The 23,636-nt window shown below is 54.6% G+C and overlaps 1 protein-coding gene across 2 annotated transcripts in view; it reads right to left on the minus strand.

Annotated features, from left to right (window-relative positions):
- Positions 1-23,636, minus strand: part of RGS10 (regulator of G protein signaling 10) — a 33,459-nt gene that overhangs the window by 9,319 nt on the left and 504 nt on the right. Inside the window, exons 1-4 of one of the 2 annotated variants that reach the window (XM_036027381.1) lie at positions 18,590-18,731; positions 12,413-12,531; positions 11,130-11,216; positions 1,715-1,858 (exon numbers count right to left, since the gene is read on the minus strand). In XM_036027381.1, coding sequence (XP_035883274.1) covers positions 1,715-1,858; positions 11,130-11,216; positions 12,413-12,531; positions 18,590-18,596 — 357 coding nt within the window. In that variant the 5' untranslated portion in view covers positions 18,597-18,731. Of the gene's footprint in view, positions 1-1,714; positions 1,859-11,129; positions 11,217-12,412; positions 12,532-18,589; positions 18,732-23,636 lie in introns of those variants that run through there. The other variant, XM_028513102.2, reaches the window with a different exon arrangement.

Below are 23,636 nucleotides of genomic sequence, written 5' to 3' on the forward strand. Positions count from 1 at the left end.
TCTGCAGCCCGGGAAGTGGGGCCGCCCAGACTCACGCGGCCTCACCAGCCCCTCTGCTCCAGCTGGGCTCGCGGGGCCCTGAGGGGCAGTGACCAGCCTCCCGTGGACGTGGCCGACTGTGGCCTTTGAAAGCAGGCAGATGAGAATGAGTCAGCTTCCAGCCCTTCCTCTGACCGGGGCGACTTCATGCTATCAAACCGCTTCGTGTCCCTGAACCTTGCTTTTCTCATCACCCGAATGAGAGTAATGCTCACTGGTGATGCAGTGAGATACCTGCCAAGTGGGCACGGAAGGTCACGGAAGGGCACTCTGGGTAGCAGCCATGCCACGAGTGGAAATGCACCCGGAGCACAGGGGCTTGGGAACAGCTGCTCCGCCCCGCCGCACCTGGCGGTACAGCCGGAAACCCGCGCAAGACAGAGGTGGGGGCGGGGCAGACGTCCTCCCGCGGCTACAGACACCAGACGGCCTGTTGGCCAGGTATGCCACTTCCCGCACACGTCCGGGTCCATAACACCCCTCCCTCGGACTCGGAATCATGGCCTGCCAGTCTCCCAGACTGAGTTCCTTCAACCCCAGGTTTGGTTCAGAATCCAGGGGAATTCGCACTTGCCACTGTGTCCATGGGAAACCATTTTCAAACTACTTCTCACGTTTGTATTTTCTAGCTGCATGTTTGATTCCCGCGTGATGCTGAGCAAAGACCAGGACTCGGGGACGCTGGGGCGTGCTCTGGGCTCTGCGCATGCTCCAGGCCAGCAAGGGGCGGCCCGCCCCTGTGGCGGAGCCGCGGCTCTCACGGGGTGCTCCCGGTGCGTCCGCGTCTCCTGGGACCTCGTTGGGAAGGCGAAGTCTCCGCCTGCCCAGGCCCGTGGGACCTGACTGTTAACTCGGGGGGGGGGGGGGCACATCTGTTTTCACAAGCCCGCCGGGTGGTGCCGGGCTTGCTCACCAGGGAGGACTGCTGAGTCAAGCCCAAGGCTGGTTTCTACCGGGGCACCGCATCGGGACAGGCCTGCACCTCGTCCTTGGGAACGGGGTCGGCAGCAGTTCGAAACCTGCGTCCCTCTGCAGGTGAGCGTCTCATCAGCACAGACCGCACTAGGGACAGTCCCGTCTGCAAACTCACCTCTCAGAAAATGCCTCTGGAGCACACTTTCATCCCTTTGCCTGTTACCATGGGCATTCCTTGCAAGAAAACTTGCCAGAAAACGAGTTTACCCCTCAGAGGTCTATTTTAAACCTGACTCCCCCGCTTTGGAAAGGTGCGATGCCTGAGGTTAATATTTTTTGGTGACCAGGGGCCTCCTTATGAACCAGCTTACAGCGCTGGGCCCCAGACGCAGGTGGTGATGTTTGGATATTTGCACAGAAACAGCCCCAGATTCCTGGCCACTTTGAGTCCTTGTGCTTGCTTTCTAGAATTTTCTGTCTGGTCCCACCTTCAGCAGTTTTCACATGTTGATTCCTCCGTGTGGGCCCCCCCAAATAGCCCCAGCCTCCCTCCTGATCTGCACTGAGCAGACAGGTAACCCTGCTGGTGTAAACTGTGTGCAGACCACGAGGACACAGGCGAGAGAGAGCCTCCTGTGGGTCACCTTCCCAGCCTGCATTCCGGCCCCTCCCCCAGCACAGCACAGCTCCCTCCTCCGTGCACCAGGCTGGGGATACATGTGGGCTTCAAATTACCGTGCAGGCCAGGACATCAGCTTACCTGGTCCTGGAGTTTCTGGAACATCAGGGGGTGTGGCTCCTCCAGGATCTTCTCATTGAGCCGGGACTGCCCCTCGACGTTGACCTGGGACGAGGCCTTGCTGGACAGAAAGGTCATGTAAATCTCCTTCGCCTTTTCCTGCATCTGCGGGAGACACACAGGGAGCCTGTTATTTGTGAGCTCAGCCCTTCCTGGACTGAGCCCAGCTCTCTGCTCTGGCCTGGCCTGGGGTGGGGGGCGGCTGGCTGCCCCTCCACCTCCTGTCACTAAATGGCTACGCTGTGCATTTGGAAAGAAATGACAAAGACTCCTGGGGCACAGCGGGTGACATGTGTACCATTCAGGACTCCTCCGAATTAGGGACTCATGGGAGCACCATTGGGCATAACCAGGCACACAGTCCTGAGACGGGCAGAGCACGGGTGACCCTTGAAACCGTGGTGCCGAGAGAAGCCAGACTCTGGAGCCCGCATGCGCACGACTCGATTCGTCCGAAACATCCAGACCCAGCACACCCACGAGACACCCACGGGGAAAGGGAAGTAGCCGCTTCATGGGTGAGGTGTTTCCATGTGGGCCGATGATGAGAAACCTTGGCACTCATGGTGGAGGCCGTGTGACACGGTGAATGCACGGGAGGCCCTGAACCGCGCACGTTAACGTGGTTACAAATGAGAGGAATGACGGCCCTAAACAACGGCCAACGTGGTAACATTTGTTACGTGTACTTTTCCGCAATACAAAACGGATCCAGGGAAACGGCGCACACACACATCCAGCCCGTTATCAGGCGCCCGCTGGGCTCCGGGACACGCGAGGCGCCCAACTGCTGGCCCGTTTCCTTGACCCTGACGGCGCCCAGCCAAGTGCCACCATCCTGTGGGCGCCGCTTCCCTGCAGGGAGACTCAGGACTGTGTGGCCCCAACGCCTGGCGTTGCTGCCCAGCTCCCTGCCTGCGAGATGCACTGCCCGCTCCAGGTGGTGCGGCCTGCCAGCCTCCCAGGGCAGGGTTTTTTCCTGGTGATGGGGTGCACGTACGAGCGAGGGAGAGGGCACTCACTGGCCACCCTGAGTCCCAAGGGCAGGCCCGTGCCGCCCCGGCGCTGGAGAGGCTTGTGAGCAGAGGTGGGAGAGGTGCGCACTTCTAGCACTCTGAAAAGCCACCGTGGCGGGTGCGCAACTCGCTCGCGGTGAGTGCTCTGTCTTAAAACCAGCTGCCGGCCCTCCTGGCCTTGTCCCCTGAGGCTCGTATCTTCACTCAGAGAAAAAGTAAAGTGCCTGCACTCACACCTCCAGGTGCAAACCTGGGGCTGTGTCTTTAAACATCAAAGCCTAAAGCATGACCTCACCCTGCGGGCAAGCCAGGCCATAAATGCCTCTGACATACAGCCCGGAGCTGTGATTTGTGGCGGGGAGTGAGGGGTCTTGAGAGGCCTGGAAAACTGCCTGTTCTCTCCCAAGAGCCCTCCTCCCCTCCCCACCCCCCCACCCCAAGCTGCAGAGCCTGGCTTAGGTTTCCCAGTCTAAAAACCCTTCAGCCTTATGGAAAACACCAGGGGTCTGCACCACCTGGTGCTTGAAAGCAGAAGAAAAGCAGTCCTTCAACGTAGTTAGGTTCCAAGGACCCCCTGAGAAAAGGCCCCACAGGGCCGAGGCCCGCCCACCTCCTGTCCTCCAGAAAGACCCCCGGGGTGCCCGCTCCGCATCCACTCTCGTCGCGAGCAGCTCACCAACGCCAGGTTCGGAGACACGAGGAGCCTCTTCAGACCAGTGTGGCTCCTCCCGGGGGTCCGCCTGGGGACTGTCCTCCAGACCCAGGTGGGACAGCACTTTGCGGCTGCTCACGCCTCTCGAAGAACCCCCCCCCCTCCCACCACCGCCGTTCTGCCGGGAGGGACCATCTTTGGAAACTCCTGCCTGCTCTCAGACCCCATGAACATGTCAGCCAGTCAGATGAACGAACCCCGTGCGAAGCTTGGGGGGCAGAAAGCACGTCAGGCCTCCCCTCCCCCTGGAACAATCTCTCTCTCTCTCACACACACACACACACACACACACGCTGTTTCCAGGTGAGCCCAGGCTGTCCTGGGTAGTTCTGAAAAGAAGTGTAATGAACCAGTAGCTCGAGGTGTAAGGGCGGGAGGGAGGAGGGGCCCAGGGGAGAGGAGGCGGGTTCTGGGGGCCTGCGGGTAGGTACATCTCCAGGCCCCCCCTCCTGGGTCTCTGTCTGGGGACAGCGTGGGGGGTGCATCCCCAGGGCGCCCCCACGTCCGACGGAACGGGCTGCAGCAGCCGCGGGGCTTATCTGGGCCGGGGCAGGAAGCGTGACTGAAAAGGGAGACCCTGAGCCGGCCGACCGCAGGCTGGTCACGGGACGGCCTGGTGTCCGTGGTGAGACTTAAAAGAAGAACCTCGTCTCTCGGGCTATTTTGGTCGATTTTCCAGAGCTTTGTTAACCCTGTTCTGGCTCCTGCCAGGACAGGAGCAGGTCCGTGACTCGGGCTGGGACCCGGAGGACGGCCCCCTGCGGAGGGCAGATGTGCCCGGCACCCCGCCCTGGCAGCCCCAGGAGGTGCTGGAAAAGGACCCCCCCCCCCCGGGGCCCAAGGGAGGACTTGGGACCCTCCCTGGGCATCAGCTCGAGGACGGCCTGGGAGGACACCCAGAGGTGCTCTTCCCAGACACCCGAGTCTGGGCCTCCCTCCCAGCCTGGCACCAGCCGCGCGGGCGCCCAGGCTCCGCTCCCAGCAGGCGCAGGTGCGTGGGGGGGGGGGGGGGGGGGGGGCGCAGGTGCCCTCTCCTGTCAGCCCCCAAACCAGGCACCAGCCCCCCAAAGCCTGGAAGGGTGCTGTTGTATGTTCTGTGTCCTCGCCCTCACCCAATAAGCCAGCTTCAACTCTTCCCACTGGGAAAATAAAAGAACACCCCCTTTACTCCCACCCTCCCAGAGCTGATGACCTCCCCACCCCGGTTTCATACTGAAACACCGCAAAACAGGAGTGTGCGCTGAGTCCCTGCCCCCTCCGTGTGGCTCCTGCCCACCGGCCGGCCGGCTCAGCCCTCCCTCTGCACCGCCCTCCGGCCCTGGGCCTGCCCAGCACCGCTGCCCTCTCAGGGCTCTCCAGCTGCTCCCTGTCCAGATCCCATCTCTCTGTCCCCCCCCATAGATTCTGGGGTTCCCCAGAGTTATGCCCTAGGCTGACTGCTTCCTAGTCATACGCTCTCCCAAGATGTCAGTCCAACCCTCCCCCCAAGCTGCAGACCATGCACGTGGCTGATATCTAGGCTTCCCCCCGCCCCGCCCCCCGCAGACACCACAGAAAGGACTGGCCCCCTCCTGGCCAGTGGGTCCTGCCGTCTCTCCTCCAGGAAGCTGGGGACTGAGCTCCCCCGACACCCGCCTCACCCCGCCACCCTGCCTGTCACCAAGCTCTGGTCACGCTGCTTCCTGCACCCATCTCCGTCAGCTGATCCTCTCCAGCCTGTCACTGCGCTAGAGGTGGACAGTGGGGGAGGACGCGTAGGACAATCAAAGGCGCAAGCCGCCGCCTTTATTAAGATCAGCCTCAGACAGAGAATGAGGCAAAGAAAATGTCAAGGACATGGTTTGAGAATAGTGCCGAGAACGGGCTCAGGAAATGCAAAGCAGGCGGCGGAGGGACAGCGAATGAGGCCGCAGACAGCCCGAGCAGCCCTAGGCGCCTGCAAGGCCGGGGTGGGGGCGCAACGAGAAACGTTCAAAAATGGCGGGAGCATGGGCATCGGGCAATCCCACCAGAAGGGGGCGCTGCAGAAAGAAACCGTTAGGCCCCCAGGTCGCCGACCCCCCAACTCTAAACATTCAGGTGATCACCTCCCGGCTCCCCCCTCTCCTTCTCCCCTTCCTCCTGGCCCCCGAGGTTTCTTCTCTAATGACCTGGACTCGGGGGGAGGGGGGGCTGCGGAACAGAAGCAGGAAAGAGGGCAAAGACGAGGCGCCGAACTGAGCTCAAGGGTGAAGTTAAATTCTGCATACAGACTCCACAGCACGTTTCCCAGTCTAGCTGGTCACAGATGTATCTAGTCTACAGACATATTAGGCTTGCGGCCACCCGAAAGAGACTAGAGGGTCTAGAGAAAACAAACAATAACAAAAAACCCATAACACGTTCAACAGAAGGATTTAAAGATAAAGCCAAAATCTCCAAAGTAGGAACTAAAAGCCAAAGAGATGAAAAAATAATGATAAAAAATAACGTAAGAACACTTTCCAGAACTATACCTTTCCAGACTAAATGGCTCCATAAAATGCCCACACCATGAATGAACCCCAACCCCTCCAAGGCCCCTAACTGTACAGGTTTAGAATGCTGGTGTTGAAAAAAAGATCCTGTCCTCTTCCGGAGATAAAACAGCAAAGAAAACAAATCGGCTTCCCTATAAGCTACTGATGCGTCACAGAAGGGAAGACAGTGGAAAATGTCTTTAAATTTCTGAATGAGTTTCAACCTAGAATATTCATTCCGTTCTATGCTCTGTCAGATCATCAATGAAGGGGAAGAGTAGGGGGGAAATTACATTTTCATTCAACAAGATCTTTAAACATCTACCTGCCACATCCCCTTTCTCAAGAGGCTGTTGCTGGCCGTCCTCCACTGCAATGAGTGAGTGACTCCGACAGGAGCACCTGGGTGCAGGGGGCAGCAGAGGGGCACAGGGAGTGGCCAGAGGCGGTAAAGGGAGACCCAGGGAGCTGTGGCCAGAGGGCCCAGGAGGACTGTCCCCGGGTGAACCGTAACTGCAGAGATGAACTGAGAGGCACGAACCCGTGCAACATGGTATTGAGACGCATGGTACAGGGCTATGAAAAGAAGCAAAGCAAAAAATAGTCCAGGAAGAAACATGCAACTGTAGCATCCTCTTTGACTCAGCTGCAAACAGCAAACAATAAATATTTTCATAATGAAAATGCAGTACACAGGGAGGTAGGTGACACCTCGGTTATAGTAAGAGGAAGTTGGCAGATAACATCTAAACATGGTAAAGTGCGCAGGGAAGGAATGAGGCGCCGGGTGGGCCTGAGACCGCACCGAGAAGAGCTGAGCTCCGAATGGGCTCAGCCTGGACCCGGCCAAGCCCACGTCGAGAGGCAAAGGTTGGCAAGACACAGCCCAGACCGGAGGGAGGGTGAGCTGCGGGGTGAAGGGAACAGCCCTTTCTACTGCGCCCACTGCTGAATGAATGGATTTCCTCTAAGGAGGACACGTGTCACTTTTAGATTTTTAGATACTTTTATTTTTTACATAAAGAGGATGTTGTTTCAGCCTTTTAGGAAAATCTTTACTGTTACTTTAAACAAGAATAGCAATCACTCCAAAATCCTGGACCTGGTTTCAGTGTTCAACACAATAAGAAGAATAAATACGATGAACTCCCCCCATAACTTGGTCAGCTCTAAAAGGCATCATCACACTTAAATACCAGGACAAGCCGCTCTCAGAGCTATGGCTCGAAACCCTGCACCGCCCCCCCACTTCCCCACCCCGACTCTCAGTTTGGTTTTTACAAAGCTGCACAGGCTGCCCGATCCATGTCAGTCCTTGTCACATTGTAAACCGGCCCAAGGTGCATGTGCCGAGGGGGGACAGAGGGAGGGAGGGAGGGAGGGAGGGAGGGAGGAAGGAAGGAAGGAAGGAAGGAAGGAATTCAGAGGTAACCCAAGAATGAACACCTTGGTGGAGTTTTTGCTGAGGTTTTATAGAACATCAATGCTGCTTTGTTTTAGAAGACAGATACATCTCACGTGCTAATCCATGGGGAAAAGGCACTTCATAGAAAAATGTTAACCCATAAAGAAAGTGCAAATAGCCCTGGTTGGCGTAGCTCAGTGGATTGAGTGCGGGCTGCGAACCAAAGCATTGCAGGTTCGATTCCCAGTCAGGGCACATGCCTGGGTTGCAGGCCAAGGCCCAGCAACCGCACATTGATGTTTCTCTCTCTCTCTCTCTCTCTCTCTCTCTCTATCTCCCTCCCTTCCATCTCTAAAAATAAATAAATAAATCTTTTTAAAAAAAGTGCAAACAGAGGGAACTGCTTTGAATGCTGATTGCTGAATATGAACGCCTGGATGGTGCTACCACCCCCGGAGCCCTGAGGAGGGGGGGGCAAGGGGGGGTGGCCTCCCAAGTTCCTAGAGCCCCACCACCCCCACCACAAAGGCAGAGTATCGAGACCCTCCCGAACCTGGGGCTGCTTTCCTGCCTGCCCCGGGCTGAGTCGCAGCCCAGGGAGGACACAGCAGCAGCAGGATGGACTCATGCTCACCTCTCAAGTCCAAGGCTGCAACAGCAGCACCAAGTGAGGCACAGGGAGGCTAGGCCCCCACCCACGGGGGATCCTCAGGTGTCAGCTGATCTGAGTGGGAAGGGCTGGAAGTCCCCTGGGCCTGGCACTGTCCCAGGCACTTGGATACACTGGGGAAGAAAAGGACCGCAAACCCCTGGAGACTGCCTGTAAGAGGGAACAGCCAGCGACACAGACAAGAAATACATTATACAGGAGCCCAGCTAAGTCAGCCAGTGTGAAGGGGAGATCTGGCTGGAGACACCCAGTAAACGAACGGAAAACAAGCCAGCTCGGGCCCTATTTGAAATAAAGGAAGCAACAATGAGGTCCGCATGGGTCCCCCCACTGCCTTAGGTCGCTGCAGAGAGAAACCCTCAACACACTCCAGATGCCGTAAGTCTGACTGCGGAATTCCACCGGGCCGACTTCTCCCTGTGTGGCTCTCCTCCTCCGCTTCTCTAAGTGAGTGGTTTTGAACTTGCTCCTGGTTTTACTTCCCCTGCAGCAGACCCACTATGGAACTCGCAGGCCCTGGAGTCGGAGGCTGGTCTGCGTGCTGGCTCTGTCTGCACCGCAGCTGGCGGCTTGGGCCAGCTGCTGCTGCATCTGTCCCACCACAGCCCCTGGGCAGACGGGCGGGGCCACGAGGCTCCGTGCGGTCACCCAGACAGGCCCGGACACCGCAGGCTCATGGCTGCCCCCTCCCTTCCAGCACCGTCTGCTTGCTCAGGCACTTGACGGTGAGGAGCACATGCTGCACTGAAGCCATCACCGGGCACATGCCAGGCTTAGGGACACAAACCTCCAAGGAGTCAGAGTCTGGGTGTCAAGGGTGCAAGGTGCAGACAGGGGCTGCCAGATTCCGGCAGCTCTGTCTGCAGGATGTGGACGGGCCGATGCAACCTACCCCGTAGCTTCCCAGTGTCCTGCAGGTGTGGCCCCACCTGCCCCCCAGCCTCCAGCCCTGCAGAGCGTGACCCTCCAGCCATCTGGTCTTCCTGCAGCTCTCCTCTCCAGAAATTTCTCCCCATCTGCTGTCCCCTTGTCCAGCCACACGAGCCCACCCCTGGACTCCACTTCAGGTGTCATCGGCTGAACAGTCACTTCCCCTCGGGGGCTTTCCAGACCGCCCCCTGTCTGTGTTCCCACAGAGCCTGCACTTCCCGTTTCTGGACTCGTCACACTCACAAGCGGCTTCCCCTCCTGGTGCCTGTTCCCCAAAGCAGCTCATCCGTCCTCTCCCTATGTGTCCCCATGCTTTTTGGAAGGCCTGGCCCTGAGCAGAAACCCCACAAGGATCTGGGGAACGCAGCTGACCTGCGAGACCCGCTGGCACGGCCTGCAGGGGAAATGGCTGGGCGACCTGGGAGTGCAGGCTCGGGTCCCAGGTTGGCCCAGGAGGGGCCTCGGCTCCCTGGTTTGTCCAGGGAGAGGTGGGCTGGCCACCCTGTAGGCTCCTCTCACCTCCAACACGCAAAGGATAAGGCAGAGGAATGAACATCCGATCTGCCACTTGACTCTGAGCTGGGGTGTCAGGTGAGGCTGGACGAATCACCTGCCCAGTCCAGCATTTATGGGAGGCTGTCCCGGAGCCCTGTCCCGGGTGCCCAGGGCACAGAGAATGGTGGGCACACCTTCCTGAGGGCTGTTGGAAGGCCAACGTCCTGGCCTTCCAAAGCGGGCCCTCTCTCCTGCGCTCTGAGGCCACGCCCCCCAGGAGGCTCGGGCAAAGTCATGGGGGAACCAAAGCCGCGGTGGACAAAAGGAAATGCCCTGGCCATCCTTCTGGGTGGACCTAGGAAATGCAACCCACAGGGAACCTAGCTCAGAATCCAGCCTTGCCCCTGCAGAGAGGAAGGCCCCCCGGCACCTCCTTGGGGAGAGTATGTCTGGGTCCACAAGAGCCTCTGAGGAAGCCGACGATGAACATTCTCCAAGCCGTGGCCTGCAAACACGTAGTGACTGCTGGCCGCAGGGAGCTGGGCCTTGCACACAGGTACTCAGTACCGGGCAGCCCACATCTGCCCGGAGATGTGTCCTGTTTGGCCGGCAGGGCTTAACTTTTCTGTAAAAATTAGTTTGAACCCTTATCAGATTGGGTAGGTTCACACAAGAATCCAAGCGTCCAGCTTCTCTGGATTAGATGCGTCAGGAGGAAAGGCCCCTCAGGTTCTGGGCCCAGGCGAAGGTGGGCAGGCGAAGACCGAGGTGGGCAGAACTCGAAGCAGGGAAAGCCCAGATCGCCACAGACCCCAAAGCGTTCACTGCCAAAGTCAGCTCAACCACCAGCTGCAGCAGCCGCTGCAGGCAGCGCAGCTGCCCCTGACGACCCCAGTCCCCACCACTCCCGACAGCCTCACAGCAACAGCCTCGCTCAGGTACCTTCCCCACCGGGCCCTGTTGGCATTTCGCTGGTAGCTTCTTAGAAGTACACAGGCACCGGCCTCCTAAACCCTCCCAGTCCCCGGGCCTCCTTCCCCATAACCTCGTCCACCTCTTCCACCCGCCTCATCCCCAACCTTCAGCGGCAGAAAATGCTGGCTGCCTTGGGAAGGAAAGGCTGCCCCTCCCCCGCACCCGGCAAAGAGCACACAGCCAGCCACCCAGGAGGATAGGCAGAAACGTTTTATGTGGGACGCCTGCCAACTCCGGGACGTTCCGTAAAGATATACTGAATAATTGACGATCCATCGGAGGCAGCCTGCTTTTACCGCCACGTCTGCTTATCATTTCACGGCCTCCGTACAAAACGCCGACCTGCCCCACTCCGGGGGCCGCCTCCTCAGAACCTATTCACGCAGAAACAAATCGTGCACGGTGACGAACTCTAAATGACGTACGTTGCTCTTTTTGCTTTAAGTGTTTGTCCATTTGCATAGCTCCATTTAAACATGGAGTAACACCCTCTGTTTAAAATTAGGCATATTTGAGCAACACCAGGTACCTAACCTGGAGCTTAAATCTTCCCCCAAATCCAAGTGGATCAGATTTCTCGAGGCAATTTCAAAATAGATTTGGAATGGCGGCTGTAAGTTTATAAGGAGAGAAAAGTAAATTATGGAGAACATAATGATAAAGTGGAAGAAATACCTGTTTCTTATCTTGCGTTTTCTTAAACTCTTCACATGCTAGCCAAAATAAAACATTTTCTTCACTGAACTCCTTTTTTAAAAATTCCTATAAGTACAGAGAAGCAAAGTGTAAAACGGTAGTCTACTTTAAAAAAACAAACAAATAAATAACGGATTTCCCCTCAGGGACCAGGGATGGGAGAATGCATTTCCCTTCAAGGATTTGAATTTGGCAAAATCCAAAAAACTCTGAGCAGGAAAACTCTGCCCCAAAAAACCAAGCTCATATTTCTTGGTTAAAGCCAGAATGCCACGTGCACCTGAACTCAATGGCTTTGACATTGCAGGGAAGAATAAAAATGAAGTAAGTGTCCCCTCCCAGTTCTAAGCTGACAATAAATTACCAAAAAGTAAATTGCAGTGGAAGAAATATTAGTTCCTTCCAGACAGTGTTTAAACAAAGTACATTCCTCTAAAAGCAGGCCCATTTTTTTTTTAAACAAAACAAAACAAAACAAAAACCATAGACGGCATGTCCAAAACCATCCCGATGAGAGCTATTTTAAGTTGGAGGTGTATATTTTCCTCTTGTGGCTGGCGGATGTTGGGGGTCAGTGGCACAGAGCAGTGTCCCCAGCAGAGCTAGACAGAGCTCACAGTGGCCTGGTGCCCAGCAACGGCAAGAGCCCGCCTGCCACCCCCTCCCCGGGCGCCGAAGGACCCACAGCCCGAGGGCTTGTCCCGGCCTGACCCTGGACTTGAGGCCAGACTCTGGGGGAGCTCGGGCAGACACAGGGCATTCTTCAAACTCACACGAGCGGCCTCTAACCGGCACCTGGGGCAGCAGCTGGCCAAAAAAGTTATTTCTAGGCAGCACCGCCGCTCCCCCATCCGTCAGCCTGCTCTTGAAGTTCAGCCTCACTTTGCCAGTTGTTGTCTAGCCTGTCTCTCGCTGTTAATAATCCCAGCACACAAGAGAACAAGATACACAGAAGACCCGGACCCCCCCCTCCTGGGTATCACAGAGCTGACACTCTCTGTAGATCCTGTCAATAAACACGGCATCTCTTCCCCAGCGCCCGCGCCACCCCGCACCCAGCTACGTGACACCCAGAAACAGTCTGCACACGGCCCTGGGTGCTGGGCCCTGGCTACCGGGGAAAGCCTTTCCACCTCGGCCTCGACAGGGGGGACGTTCTTGTTCTCGAGTTGGGGCAGCGCTAAAAACTGGCCTGTGCTTCCCCCACACGCGTCTGCACTTCACGTGTCGGATCAATCCCGTCAACAAGGAAAAAGGCAAACCCGAAATCTTTTCACGCCTTCTGGGTCCTCGAGCAGATTCTCCAGAGAGGCCGCCCATTTGGCTGTGCTCTTGGGGTGCTGGTGGCCGCTGCTGGAGCTCCCGTCACTGTCGTGGATGTCTGCAAAGCAAAGTCAGACTGTGGGGGTGGCCCAGAGACACACCTGCATGCAATGGTCATCGTCATCACCACTGCCGTGGCCGACCGGTGTTACGTGAGGCACCCGAATCTGTTTTAGGTGCTGAGCCCAGTGAACCCATGCTCACCCTGACAACACACAACCTTATGAAGCGGGTGCTCCCTTCTCCCCCATTTTGCAGAGGAGGAAAACTGAGGCTCGGAAGCAATGAAAGGACGTGTCATTTCCCGACACTCCCCTTATATCCTTTCCGCACCCCTGTGTCCACTGGCCAAGTGCAGGCAGCCTGCAAGTCTGACTCAAGCCCTCCTCCCAGGCTCCCCTGGCTCAGCAGAGACCCCTTCCCCGCTGCACTTTCTGCACCGTCGTATAGCGATCATGATGACTGTTTGCACGGCTGACTCTTACTTGGCTGAAAGCTCCCGTCCACCCCATCCTGTATCTCCGGCACGTTGTTCCTCGCCTGGCACACTCATAGAAGCGTGTGCCAGGGCCGGCACGAGGGTGGGGCAAGGGAGGCACTGACCACAGGCACGGAAGTGTGAGGGAGTGGCCAAAACACTTGGGCCTCAAGAGAAATGATATGTCCATGCACTATTTTGAGAAATAAAAATTAATGCAAAACATTCCATTATGAGCAAAAGACTAACATTTTAAATAAAGGCAGGATTATTATTATTATTATTGCTGACTGTTCCTATTGCCCCAGACGCCAGCGTGGCTGGGAGCCACACCGTCAGCTACGGGTGCAGCCCGCACGAATGTGCGGCCCCCGTTCCTGCCCAGGTGCACCCTCTCTGACTGCAGACTCCGGAAAAGCCTCTGGCCTAAAGGAGAGGGGACGGGGCACTGCCAGCGTGGAGGAGAGTGACAACACAAACAGGTCTCATTCTGCAGAATGCCGCCCCTTCCTAAAGGCAAAGGAAAACTGGAACAGGTCACTGGGGATGGGCCCACCTTCCATACCCGGTGTGGCCGGTTCAGATGGTGTGACCGTGGGCCACATTCTGCAGGTGAAATAAAGGCGACCCCCCAGGTCTCCCGTTGTCCAGAAGGTGTCACTTCCTCTCTCCCCTTCCTTACTGTGATGGCCTATCGCGTGAGCTACCTTTATCGCTAATACTTTTTTCACCGTTGCCTTTTTTTTTTCAAACTAGAGACACATTCCTTTTTTTTTTTTTTTTTTTTTAAGTTTTAGGGAGGGAAGGGAGGGAGGGGGAGAGAGAGAGAGAGAGAAACATCAATGTGCAGTTGCTGGGGGTTATGGCCTGCAACCCAGGCATGTACCCTGGCTGGGAATCGAACCTGGGATACTTTGGTTCACAGCCCGTGCTCAATCCACTGAGCTACGCCAGCCAGGGCAACACATTTCTATTTAAAAAAGAAGAAAGGTTTGACTGTAGGAGGAAATAAGCTTTTAAGTAAGAAGTCAGCTAAATCGGGGATGGGGGGTACGTTTTGTAAAGTATGTGACTGTCTAAGCACTACGCTGTACGCTTGAGACTAATACAGAATAATATGGGAAGTCAACTCTAATTGAAAAATAAAAACTGATAAAATAAAAGACATCAGCCAAGCAAATCATCTTAAAAGGATAAGTGGAAAAGTCTTATATGTGTTAACTGCTGCAAATAACTAGGGGCCGCACAGCGTTACATGTTCTGGGAGGAGAGTTGTATCCGAGTCCGTTGGACTTCACAGTAATTCAGCTTGCGTGACCTCTCGTGTTCCGCTGGGAGGTCAACACATATCTCTCAGGCAGCTGAGACCCCTTCTCCCGGCATCTGGGAAAACTACCTGGATTTGAGTCACCCTCAGGCTGACTCGGGCTAAGCGAAGCAGAAGCCAGACCCCAGGGGAAGGCTGTGTGCATACGCCCTGCTGATGGAGCACGCCAGGGAATGATCTGGGCAACTCCATCCCTCTCACTGAGAGGCAAGCTCGCTCGAACACTTCGCAAATGGATCTGATGCTTCTCTCGAGCGAACCTCCGGTCTGTGGACATTAAATTAGTCTTCCGCTCTCTCTGTCTGTCTCTCTCTCTCTCTCTCTCTGTCTCTGCAAACGCTAGCCACCATGGCCTGCCTCTGAACACGGAGGCTGTGTGCGTTGAATGAAGAGATCATTCTTATAAGACGTTTCTGCTGCAGGGTCCGTTCTCCCGAGCGTGCCACTGATTTGCCCCGAGGACACAGTGTGACAGTTGACCCACTTCCACAGCAGATCCTCCCTGGAGTCAATAAGTGTGGAGACACAAGTTCGCTGTCCCGGGAATGGTCTTAGGCAGCTGCGTGTCTCTCTGGCTGTGGCAGAACCTGGGTCCTTGGTTTTCAACCTCGGCCTCCGCGGGTTCCAAAGCTCTTGACGTTCTTTTCCATAATAAACCAGACCACACTGGGGTTGTCACTGACTCACTGTCGTGCAAATAAACGCGTTCGGTGGGTCCCCGTTCAGCCAAAGGGTGTTTAACCAGATCTCCTGGGTAACCAAGAGGTAAGAGGGCTGTCCCCAGACTCGACAACTGCCACCTCCCCCCACCCTCTACGTCACACTCTCATCCTTCAGCACGTTAGGTTTCCGCGCCAGCTTTCATTTGCACAGAAAGTTTTAAAATGTAAAATCCGCCCTGGCTGGCGTAGCTCAGTGGATTGAGCTCGGGCTGCGAACCAAAGCATCGCAGGTTCGATTCCCAGTCAGGGCACATGCCTGGGTTGCAGGCCATGGCCCTCAGCAACCGCACATTGATGTTTCTCTCTCTCTCTTTCTCCCTCCCTTCCCTCTCTAAAAATAAATAAATAAAATCTTAAAAAATACTTCTAAAAAAAGAGTCTACATTTAAAAAATAATAATAAATAGAATTCAAAATCCACTCATCTAACCTAGTCAATTTATTTTCTATAGCCTGGGAAATAAAAGTCCAAGGGTAAATGACTTATCCAAGGGGAGCCAGCTAATGAACAGCTGGGTGGAACCTCATTGTCTTTCCGTTTTGATGAAGGCTTTTTGCTACGCTTTTTTTCCAGCATCCTTCTTGACTGGTATTAAGACAAGAGAGAGAGAAGGATAGATCTGGATAGATTGCCATTTGCAAACTCCATCCACTCAACGGTGTCTCTCCTTTCCAAGCCCTTACCCCCACGTCCAAAGAGACTGAGCAGAGCCCCCCCCCGCCATCTGGCACTGCCCTAGGGATTGCCCCTTCAGTCGGGGCGTTTCCTGCCTCAGGGTCTGTCCCCTACTTAGCAGACAGCCGCTATTTTCTGATGTAATGGGGTTGGCCAAAAAGTTCGCTTTGTTTTTTTTCTGTAAGATGGCTCTAGTAGCACATAGTTGTCTTTAAGTTCACTCAAAACAGCTTTGTTAGATTGTATTGTGACAGCTGTCATATCATCATGCATTTTAAAAAAGCATCAAATTCGGTGATATTTTTTGTGTGGCCATTTGAATATTGAAGATGGAAGATAATATGCAACATTTTCAGCACATTACGCTTTCTTATTTTAAAAAAGGTAAAAATGCAACTGAGATGCAAAAAAAATATTTGTGCAGTGTATGGAGAAGGTGCTGTGACTGGTCGGACGCGTCAAAAGTGGTTTGCAAAGTTTCGTACTGGAGAGTTCTCGCTGGACGATGCTCTGTGGTTGGATAGACCAGTGACAGTTGATAGCGATCAAACTGAGACATTAATGGAGAACAGTCAATGTTCTACCACATGAGAGATAGACGACAAACTCAACATACACAAATCAATAAAGTTATTGGTGAAAACAAAAATGTGTTTTCTATTTTACGGAAAGAATCATATGCACTTTTTGGCCAACCCGATATGTAAGTAAGGGCTTCCCTAAGCCACCTCAGCTCACTCTAAGTGTTCTAATCAGTCCAATAATGTGCAGGAGAAAGAAATAACCTTTCTCCATAGCTAAGCAGGTTTACTATCTGGACTTAAGATTAAAGTAAAACCCAGCTTCTCATCTCCTGGCACTTGGGTGGCCTTCTTTCCTTTTTTCATTGATAAAGTTTTCATTTTAGATGGATTACACAAGAAGGTAGGTTTGGAAGGCACAGGTAGAAAAAAGTTACATATTTTTGTAAGAGCAGCTTTGAGAACTTCAAGCTAGTAAGGAGCTGTCCGTGATAACATTTGTTTCCGTTTTGTCCAGCTCTGTTCACTTTTTATGGTTGTTTACTGTAATTGTAAAACATTTTTGTAATGAAAAAAAATGGTTTTGTACCTCATGGGCTCTGGAAAGCACTTTGGATCTTCAGAGTTTTGCAGGCACAACCCTTATTTTTCAATAAATTTACTTCAGATTAATCTGCCACTAGCTAATAATAAACACAAATTGTTTACAATGTCCTGGGCGCTGCTCTGAGTTTTTTGCATAGGCCACCCCACTCAGTTCTCACGCTGGCCCGCTGGTGTGGTTCACAGTATCCCCACTTCACAGGTAAGAAAAACTGAGGCACAGCGATCTGCAAGGTCGCCCAGCCAGGAAATGGGAACCAAGGCCAAGCGCACACAGTCCTGCTGCAGAGTGCATGCCCTTTACCCCGAGACCCTGCTGTCTTTTTTATTTCTGTTGTCTGTTGAACTTCACACTCCCAGAGGCCAGAACATGATGGCCTTGAAGAGACACTCACGCTGTGGGAGAAGACTGGGAAAAACTGGGTGAAAGTCCAACTCCATGCAAAAAAACTCTAAGACTGTGCCAGAATCATCTAGCATGCAAACACATGTGTATACGCTTTCCATTTACATCCATGCGGCTCCGTGTGGTTTCTGGCGTCGGGAAAAGCCATTCTTTCACAGCTGCGCAGCCTCCAGTTGCAGATGGCTGAGGCTGGCTGCCTGCATTTGCGTCATGCATTATTTATAGGGGCTATGATGTCATATCTCCCAGAGACCTTCCCCACACGCTAACTCCTTGGACATGCACACTCAAAAGGCACCTGTAATTGACTGCATACAATATACATTCTTGCTGTTCGTCTGCAGCAAGGTCTGGGCAGTGCTCCTGATGGACAGTCCCCCCAAGGCACATAATATGGTAGCAAAATCTCAATATCCAGCTTCCTCTACAGCCGAGTCCACTTCCACCCTCAAAGGGTCTGTCTCAAGTACCTCTAACACTGATAGTCTATTAAAGAAAACAGCCCTGGCTGGAGTAGCTCAGTGGATTGAGTGCGGGCTGCGAACCAAAGCGTCGCAGGTTCGATTCCCAGTCAGGGTACATGCCTGGGTTGCAGGCCATGACCCCCAGCAACCGCACATTGATGTTTCTCTCTCCCTCTCTTTCTCCCTCCCTTCCCTCTCTAAAAAATAAATAAATAACTCTTTTTAAAAAAGAAAATAAATGTTCAAGCCCAGGAAAAGGCAAAAGTGTTAACCCTAACTTCTTGAGTGGTTTGCTACGCCAGGCCCGCCAAGGCGCCCCATACACACCACATTGCTGGAAAACACTCGAGCACAGTGCACACCCCACAACACTCATTGCAAACCTCAGACCACCTGTATAGACCACGTCACACACGCTACACGAAAAGAAAAAAGTCGCCCCAACTCAGAAGCAGCGAATCCGTTTGCTCGAACCCATGATCTGTGTAAGGCTCCCTAGAAACTGGGTCATGGAAACACTCTATCGTCTATCTAAATATCACTTAAATGTTTGTCAGCTCCAGTATCTAGCTTCTGAGAATAACCACCCTCGGGCACGCAACTCCCGGGGAGGGGAGGTTTGTGTGAACTGCAATGAGCAGAAAATAATAAACATACGAAAGTGTGAAAGCAGGCATAGTAAGAGCGAGCACCAAAGAGCAGAGCAGGCGGTTTGCTGAGGGAGGAGCTGGCTCGGCTCGGAAACAGCGAGGGCTTTCTTTCACCCGGGGTCTGAGGCTGCTTGGGCGGTGCCCCCAAAGGTCACCAGTGCCCCTGGGTCTGTGCCCCATGCTCCCCCAGCTCCCACTCCATCCTGCCGGCGCCCTGGTGATGGCCAAGCTGAGGACACCTGCCACAGGGGGGTGGGGGCCGCTCCTTACGTGCCATGCTCTGGGGTCCACGGGGGGCGTTCCGAGCAGCCCCAAGATCCACTGCCTTCTCAGAGACGCGTCTTGGGAGACAGGCCCCGGGGCTCTGGGGCTCCCCAGCACCCTTGGGTCCGAAGGAAAAATAACCCTCAACATCCTCTTTTGAGTGGACCAAACAACAGATGGCCACTGGTTTCTAGTTTCTACCAGAGGGAAGGAAATAAGAACGCCCGGCTGTTATTTGCAGCCTCCCTAGAATCCTCACTTTCTAAGCAAAGGCCCGGAGAACATAAGGCTACCCAGGAGCCCTATCCCGGGGTGAAAGTGAAGCCCTCACTGGCACATTTTTCACTTTCCAGAAGCCCCCGTGCCTCCTCTGGGACCTCGGCTCTACGCATGCAAGTTCCCTCACTCTCCTGGTCTGTGTCGCTCTCCCCTGAGCCTTCCCTCGAGGCACATGGCTCTTTCCCTCCCATAGGGTTCGCCTAGGCTGTGCATGTGTTGAGAGTGACTGACAGATTGGGGGGCAAGGCAGAGAGGGGAATGACAGCTATAGAAACAGCTGGCACTCACTGAGCACTTCCTAGATCCCATCCCAACCTCCCAACCACCCCTGGAAGGCGAGTGCACTGTGGGCCCATTTCACAGATGAGGCAACTGAGGCACAAAGCCGTGAAATCACTTGCTGCAAAGGCGCAGGCAAGGAAGCAGACGAGTTGGGATTCAGTCTGAGGTGGTCGGGCCGTGAAAGGGGCAAGAAATGAAAGGTGGGGCCCCTTTTCTCACAGAACTTAAAATTAATTGCAATGAGGCCAAGAGTTCCCACAGGACAGGCCATCTGTCCACACAGGGCCACAGGCAGGCATGGAGTTCTCTTTACCAGCCCACGAAGAGACAAGAATGAGAATAAGGAAATATTCACCAAGGGAGTTGTGTGGATAGAGGAAGACAGTCTGGGGTTTTGGTGGTTTGGTTTTCTGTTTTTTTAATAGATAACTGTACTCACTTACATGGTGCAAAATTCAAGGGCTATGAAGGGGAGGACAGGCCTTCCTCTCCCCGCACCCTGCGAGAGGACGCCCGGGCGTCGGAACAGCCCTTCACCCGCGACTGTATCTTTCCCGCTAGCTGGGGCCCTAACACATCCTTGCATCCAGGCAATGGTAGAGATGGTTGGTGATGGTGGTGTTTGTTTGCAACGTCCTTTCTGGAGACAGGAGTTTAAAAAAAAGGAAGAAGAAAGGGAGGCGGGGAGGCAGGAAGGAAAGAGAGAAGTCATCTTCTCCATACTCATTCTCTAAATATATTTTCATGCGGTGACTAAATAGATACTGTGTGAGTCCATGCGGCTCCGGACGTGGGTCAGAGATCTGAGTTCTGGGTTCTGTCCCTGTGAAAGGGGAGGCTCCGGCCCGGTCCCTGTCCCAGGTGGGCCTCCACAGCTGTCCAGGGAATTTGAAATGGACAGGCTGCGTTTCAGGGGCAGAGAGAGAGGGAGGCAGGGGGCCTTGGAAGAGCAGGTTTGCTGGAGCAGGGAGCCCGGGTCTGGCCAGGGGACAGCCTCAGGAGCAAAGGCACAGAGGTGACAACGGTTTAGTCACCCAGAGGCAGAGTTGGGGTGAGAGGGGAACGGGACTGGGCAGGCCAGAGAAGACGGGGTCCCTGAGCACCCTGCACCGGACAGAGAAAAGCTGACCCACGCGCAGGGCCTTCAAGAAACGGGAACTTGCTTGGAAGGGAAATTTGTCCCAGGAAGTCTGCAAGGGACTGTTGCACTGCAGTGTCCACCTCCCGACAGCCCTTATCGAGGACCTGCTGCTGTCGCCTGCCGGGGCCCCCGCGGCCCCCACAGCCACCCCCTGGGGCAGCTGCCGGGGAGGCTATCTCGGGGAAGCAGAAGAAACCGGTGAGAGTAAATTTAGTATAAACAACCAGTTCCCAGGGCCCAGCGTCAGGGGGCTGAGGGGATTACTCAACCCCAGGGGGAAGTGACTCAGTTCACCCAGGAAATGGGCACCTGTCTAGGTTTCCTTAACCGTGAGGATCGGAGACAGCAGTTCAACTACAAAGGCAGTGAAAGTAAAGCACCGTGAGGTTCTCCAGCCACCAGTCCGCAGGTCGCCCTCGGTGGTGCTCCGAGCTGGCACCGCGGACTCCGCCAGCTAGGCAAGGACCGCACCCGAACTCAGTGACCCCCCGTGGGCCCTGCCCGGCCTCTCTGTGACCCTGGTTTCCTCCCCCCTAAACGCCAAGGCCCCAGCCAGGGATGTTCTGCAGGGAAAGCTTCCCCAGGGGCCCATCCTGCTCCGCTGCTGGATTGTTAAAACAAAGACTTGAAATTGCTATGTCAACTGTCATCTTTAAATAAAAACTTAAGCCCAGCAATAAATCTGAAACGGGTCCCAAAAGTTTAATGGGATAATGCAGAACAGGCCCGGGGGTGGGCCGAGGCCTGGCGGGCAGGTGGGGATTCCCTGGCGGGCCTCAGTCTGGCCCCAGGGCTGTGGCTTTGGCTTTGCTTTTCAACTAAGTCCTTTTGCGGTTACTAGCAACAGTGCAGGTGGTTGTGGGGGGCAGGGTGGGGGGCAGAACCCCTCAGTGGCACTTCACACTTCAGTGACGTGAGAGAATCACCCTCTCGCTCTCCAGCCCTGGTGCCCAGGATTAAATCAGTGAGTCTGGGGTGCGGCCTGGAAAGCTGCATTTTACCAGCTCCTCCCCCATCTCCCCCCACGTGGTTGGTGAACACATTTTGAGAAACTTCAGGAAGGAGGATAAGGGGCTGGGAACCCCAAACGCTCAGCTTAAAGACATTGTCTCCAACCAGAAAGGAGCAGGGGTGTCCAAACTTTTAGCGTCTCTGGGCTACACTGGAAGAAGAAGAGTTGTCTCGGGCCACACATTAAATATATTGAGACACGTAATCACGAAAATAAATCACCATGTGTTAAGTAAATTTATGGTTTGGTGTTGGGCCGCATTCCCAGCCATCCTGGGCTGCAGGTTGGACACCCGTGGTAGAGCAAAAAGCCGTGGGAGACAGGACCTCCGCCAGGGCCAAATCAGGGGTCCTGCAGGGGCGGATCCTGCGTCATGGGGCCACTTTAAGAACATGAATTCAGAATCACCAAAAAAAGAGAAAAAATCCGTACAGGGTCCTGTGGGTCACTTGGCTGGCTTTGTGAGCAGTACCCCTGCTTTGGGGGCCCACACTCCACCTTTCTCACTGGCTCCTTCTTTCTCCCCTGCTGGGTAAGGACCAACTGCAGGACATAATCTGTCCTTTTTGGGGGGGCGGGGGGAGGGTTTAAACCTAAACATCGTACAGAAATCTGGCCCTTGGACACCAGGCGTCCAACACCAAATCACAACTGGTAACTACTGGTCTTCCTGTCAGCGACCCAACAACATTTCATCAGCCTTAAAATGTGTTGTCCTGAAAGAGGAATACTCCACTGGTATCCCTAAAACTGCCCCCATCTTCCTGAGGTGCAACCTGCCAATAGGCACCAGTACCCTAAAAACCATGCCTGGACCCATAATTCGGTCGTTCTGTTTGGAGACTTCAAACCCACAATGATCCACAGCCATGAACAACCTGTGCACAGCAGCTCCATTGTAATAGGGACGGGGGGGGGGGGGGGATAACAACTAACCATAAGTGAGTACTTATTACGTGCCAGGCGTTGCACTAGGGGCTTCATCCATTGTACGTATTTAATCCTCCAACTCTGTGGAACTCACTTTATGGACGGGGAAACGGACACAGAGGCGTACTGGCAAACCAGCTCTCCCTAGGGAGAAAGAAGAAAAAGCTGGATGTTTAGCATTTGCCAATTTCCCTGGTATAAATATCCAGCGATAGCCAATTTCCAGCTAGCCATGCTTGAGCAACTAGCACCCGAATTTTCGATAATTTAGCAGCTGGCTCAGAGGTCGAGGAGCTTGCCCCAGGTTGCTAAGTGATAGTGAGGCTGGGAAGCGGGAGTCTAACTCCAGGGTGTAGGCTCTGGCTACTGCTCCCCAGGTCTGAGATCATCCCCCAGCAGAGAAGAGCGAACATGAGCACCCACAAGGGACTGCTTTGACCCACAGCCCACAAGGCAATGTTTACATGACCATGAGCACTCAAATAAGCTCCTTACAATCGCCCGATGAAGTTCTCCTTTATTAGGGCTGTCCTAAATACTGACTGCCACGATTTGCATAACCTGATGGATGGGAAACCAGCTCCAATTAAGTGCTCTAAAAGGCGTAGCTAGGATCATTCCATCTCGCAGAACCTTCTCTACACACACACACACACACACATACACACAGAGGTGCCCCAGCTCCTAAGTGGTGGAGATGGGATTCGGGGCCCAGCCAGTCTGGATGCGGGCCCATCCTCTTCAACGCAGTCTCCCCCGTAAAAAGACATTCGGTGGAAAGAGGGTAGGGACTGCCTGACATGTGCAGACTCTTACTGAAGCAGAAGGCACTCTCGAAGTGGGAGGCAGCGGAAAAAGCCTCTGAACTCCAGGGTCAGGTATCCGCTTCTGTGTGTGTGGGTTGGGGGCGGGGGGCAAGTTACTAACAGCCCCCGGCTTCACGGCCTCCCTCTGTGAGGGGGTCAGGACGAGGTCTGCCTCACGGGGCTGTCCGAAGGGGGGACACAGACCTGGCCCCACAATAAGCGCTCCAAGGGGCGTAGCCTTTACTACCAACAAAAAGGTTGGCATCCAGGGCACGGTTTCATCTTCACCAGGTTTTCTGTCCTGTCAGCTTGCCCCAGACTGTAGCTCAGGGTGGTCCCGAGTGACAGCCAAGGCGATACCTTTGTAATGTCAGCGCTTCCCTGGCGCGAACTACAGAGGTGGCCCTCTCCACCCTGATGTCCACGCTCCCTCACGGCCCCACTTCGAGGCGCGGTGGTGCAGGGCTGAAGGCGCCAAAGCCCGGATGCCCAGGCAGATAGATGCCCGGGGTCAAGCCGTGCCTCCTCCCGGCGCCGCACAGGCGACCTGCGCTCCAGCGCCTGCAGCGCAGAGAACTCCAGGACCCCGGCGACCCGCACGAC

This window comes from Phyllostomus discolor, chromosome 5, assembly GCF_004126475.2.
Source record: "Phyllostomus discolor isolate MPI-MPIP mPhyDis1 chromosome 5, mPhyDis1.pri.v3, whole genome shotgun sequence".
Taxonomy (NCBI): Eukaryota; Metazoa; Chordata; class Mammalia; order Chiroptera; family Phyllostomidae; genus Phyllostomus; species Phyllostomus discolor.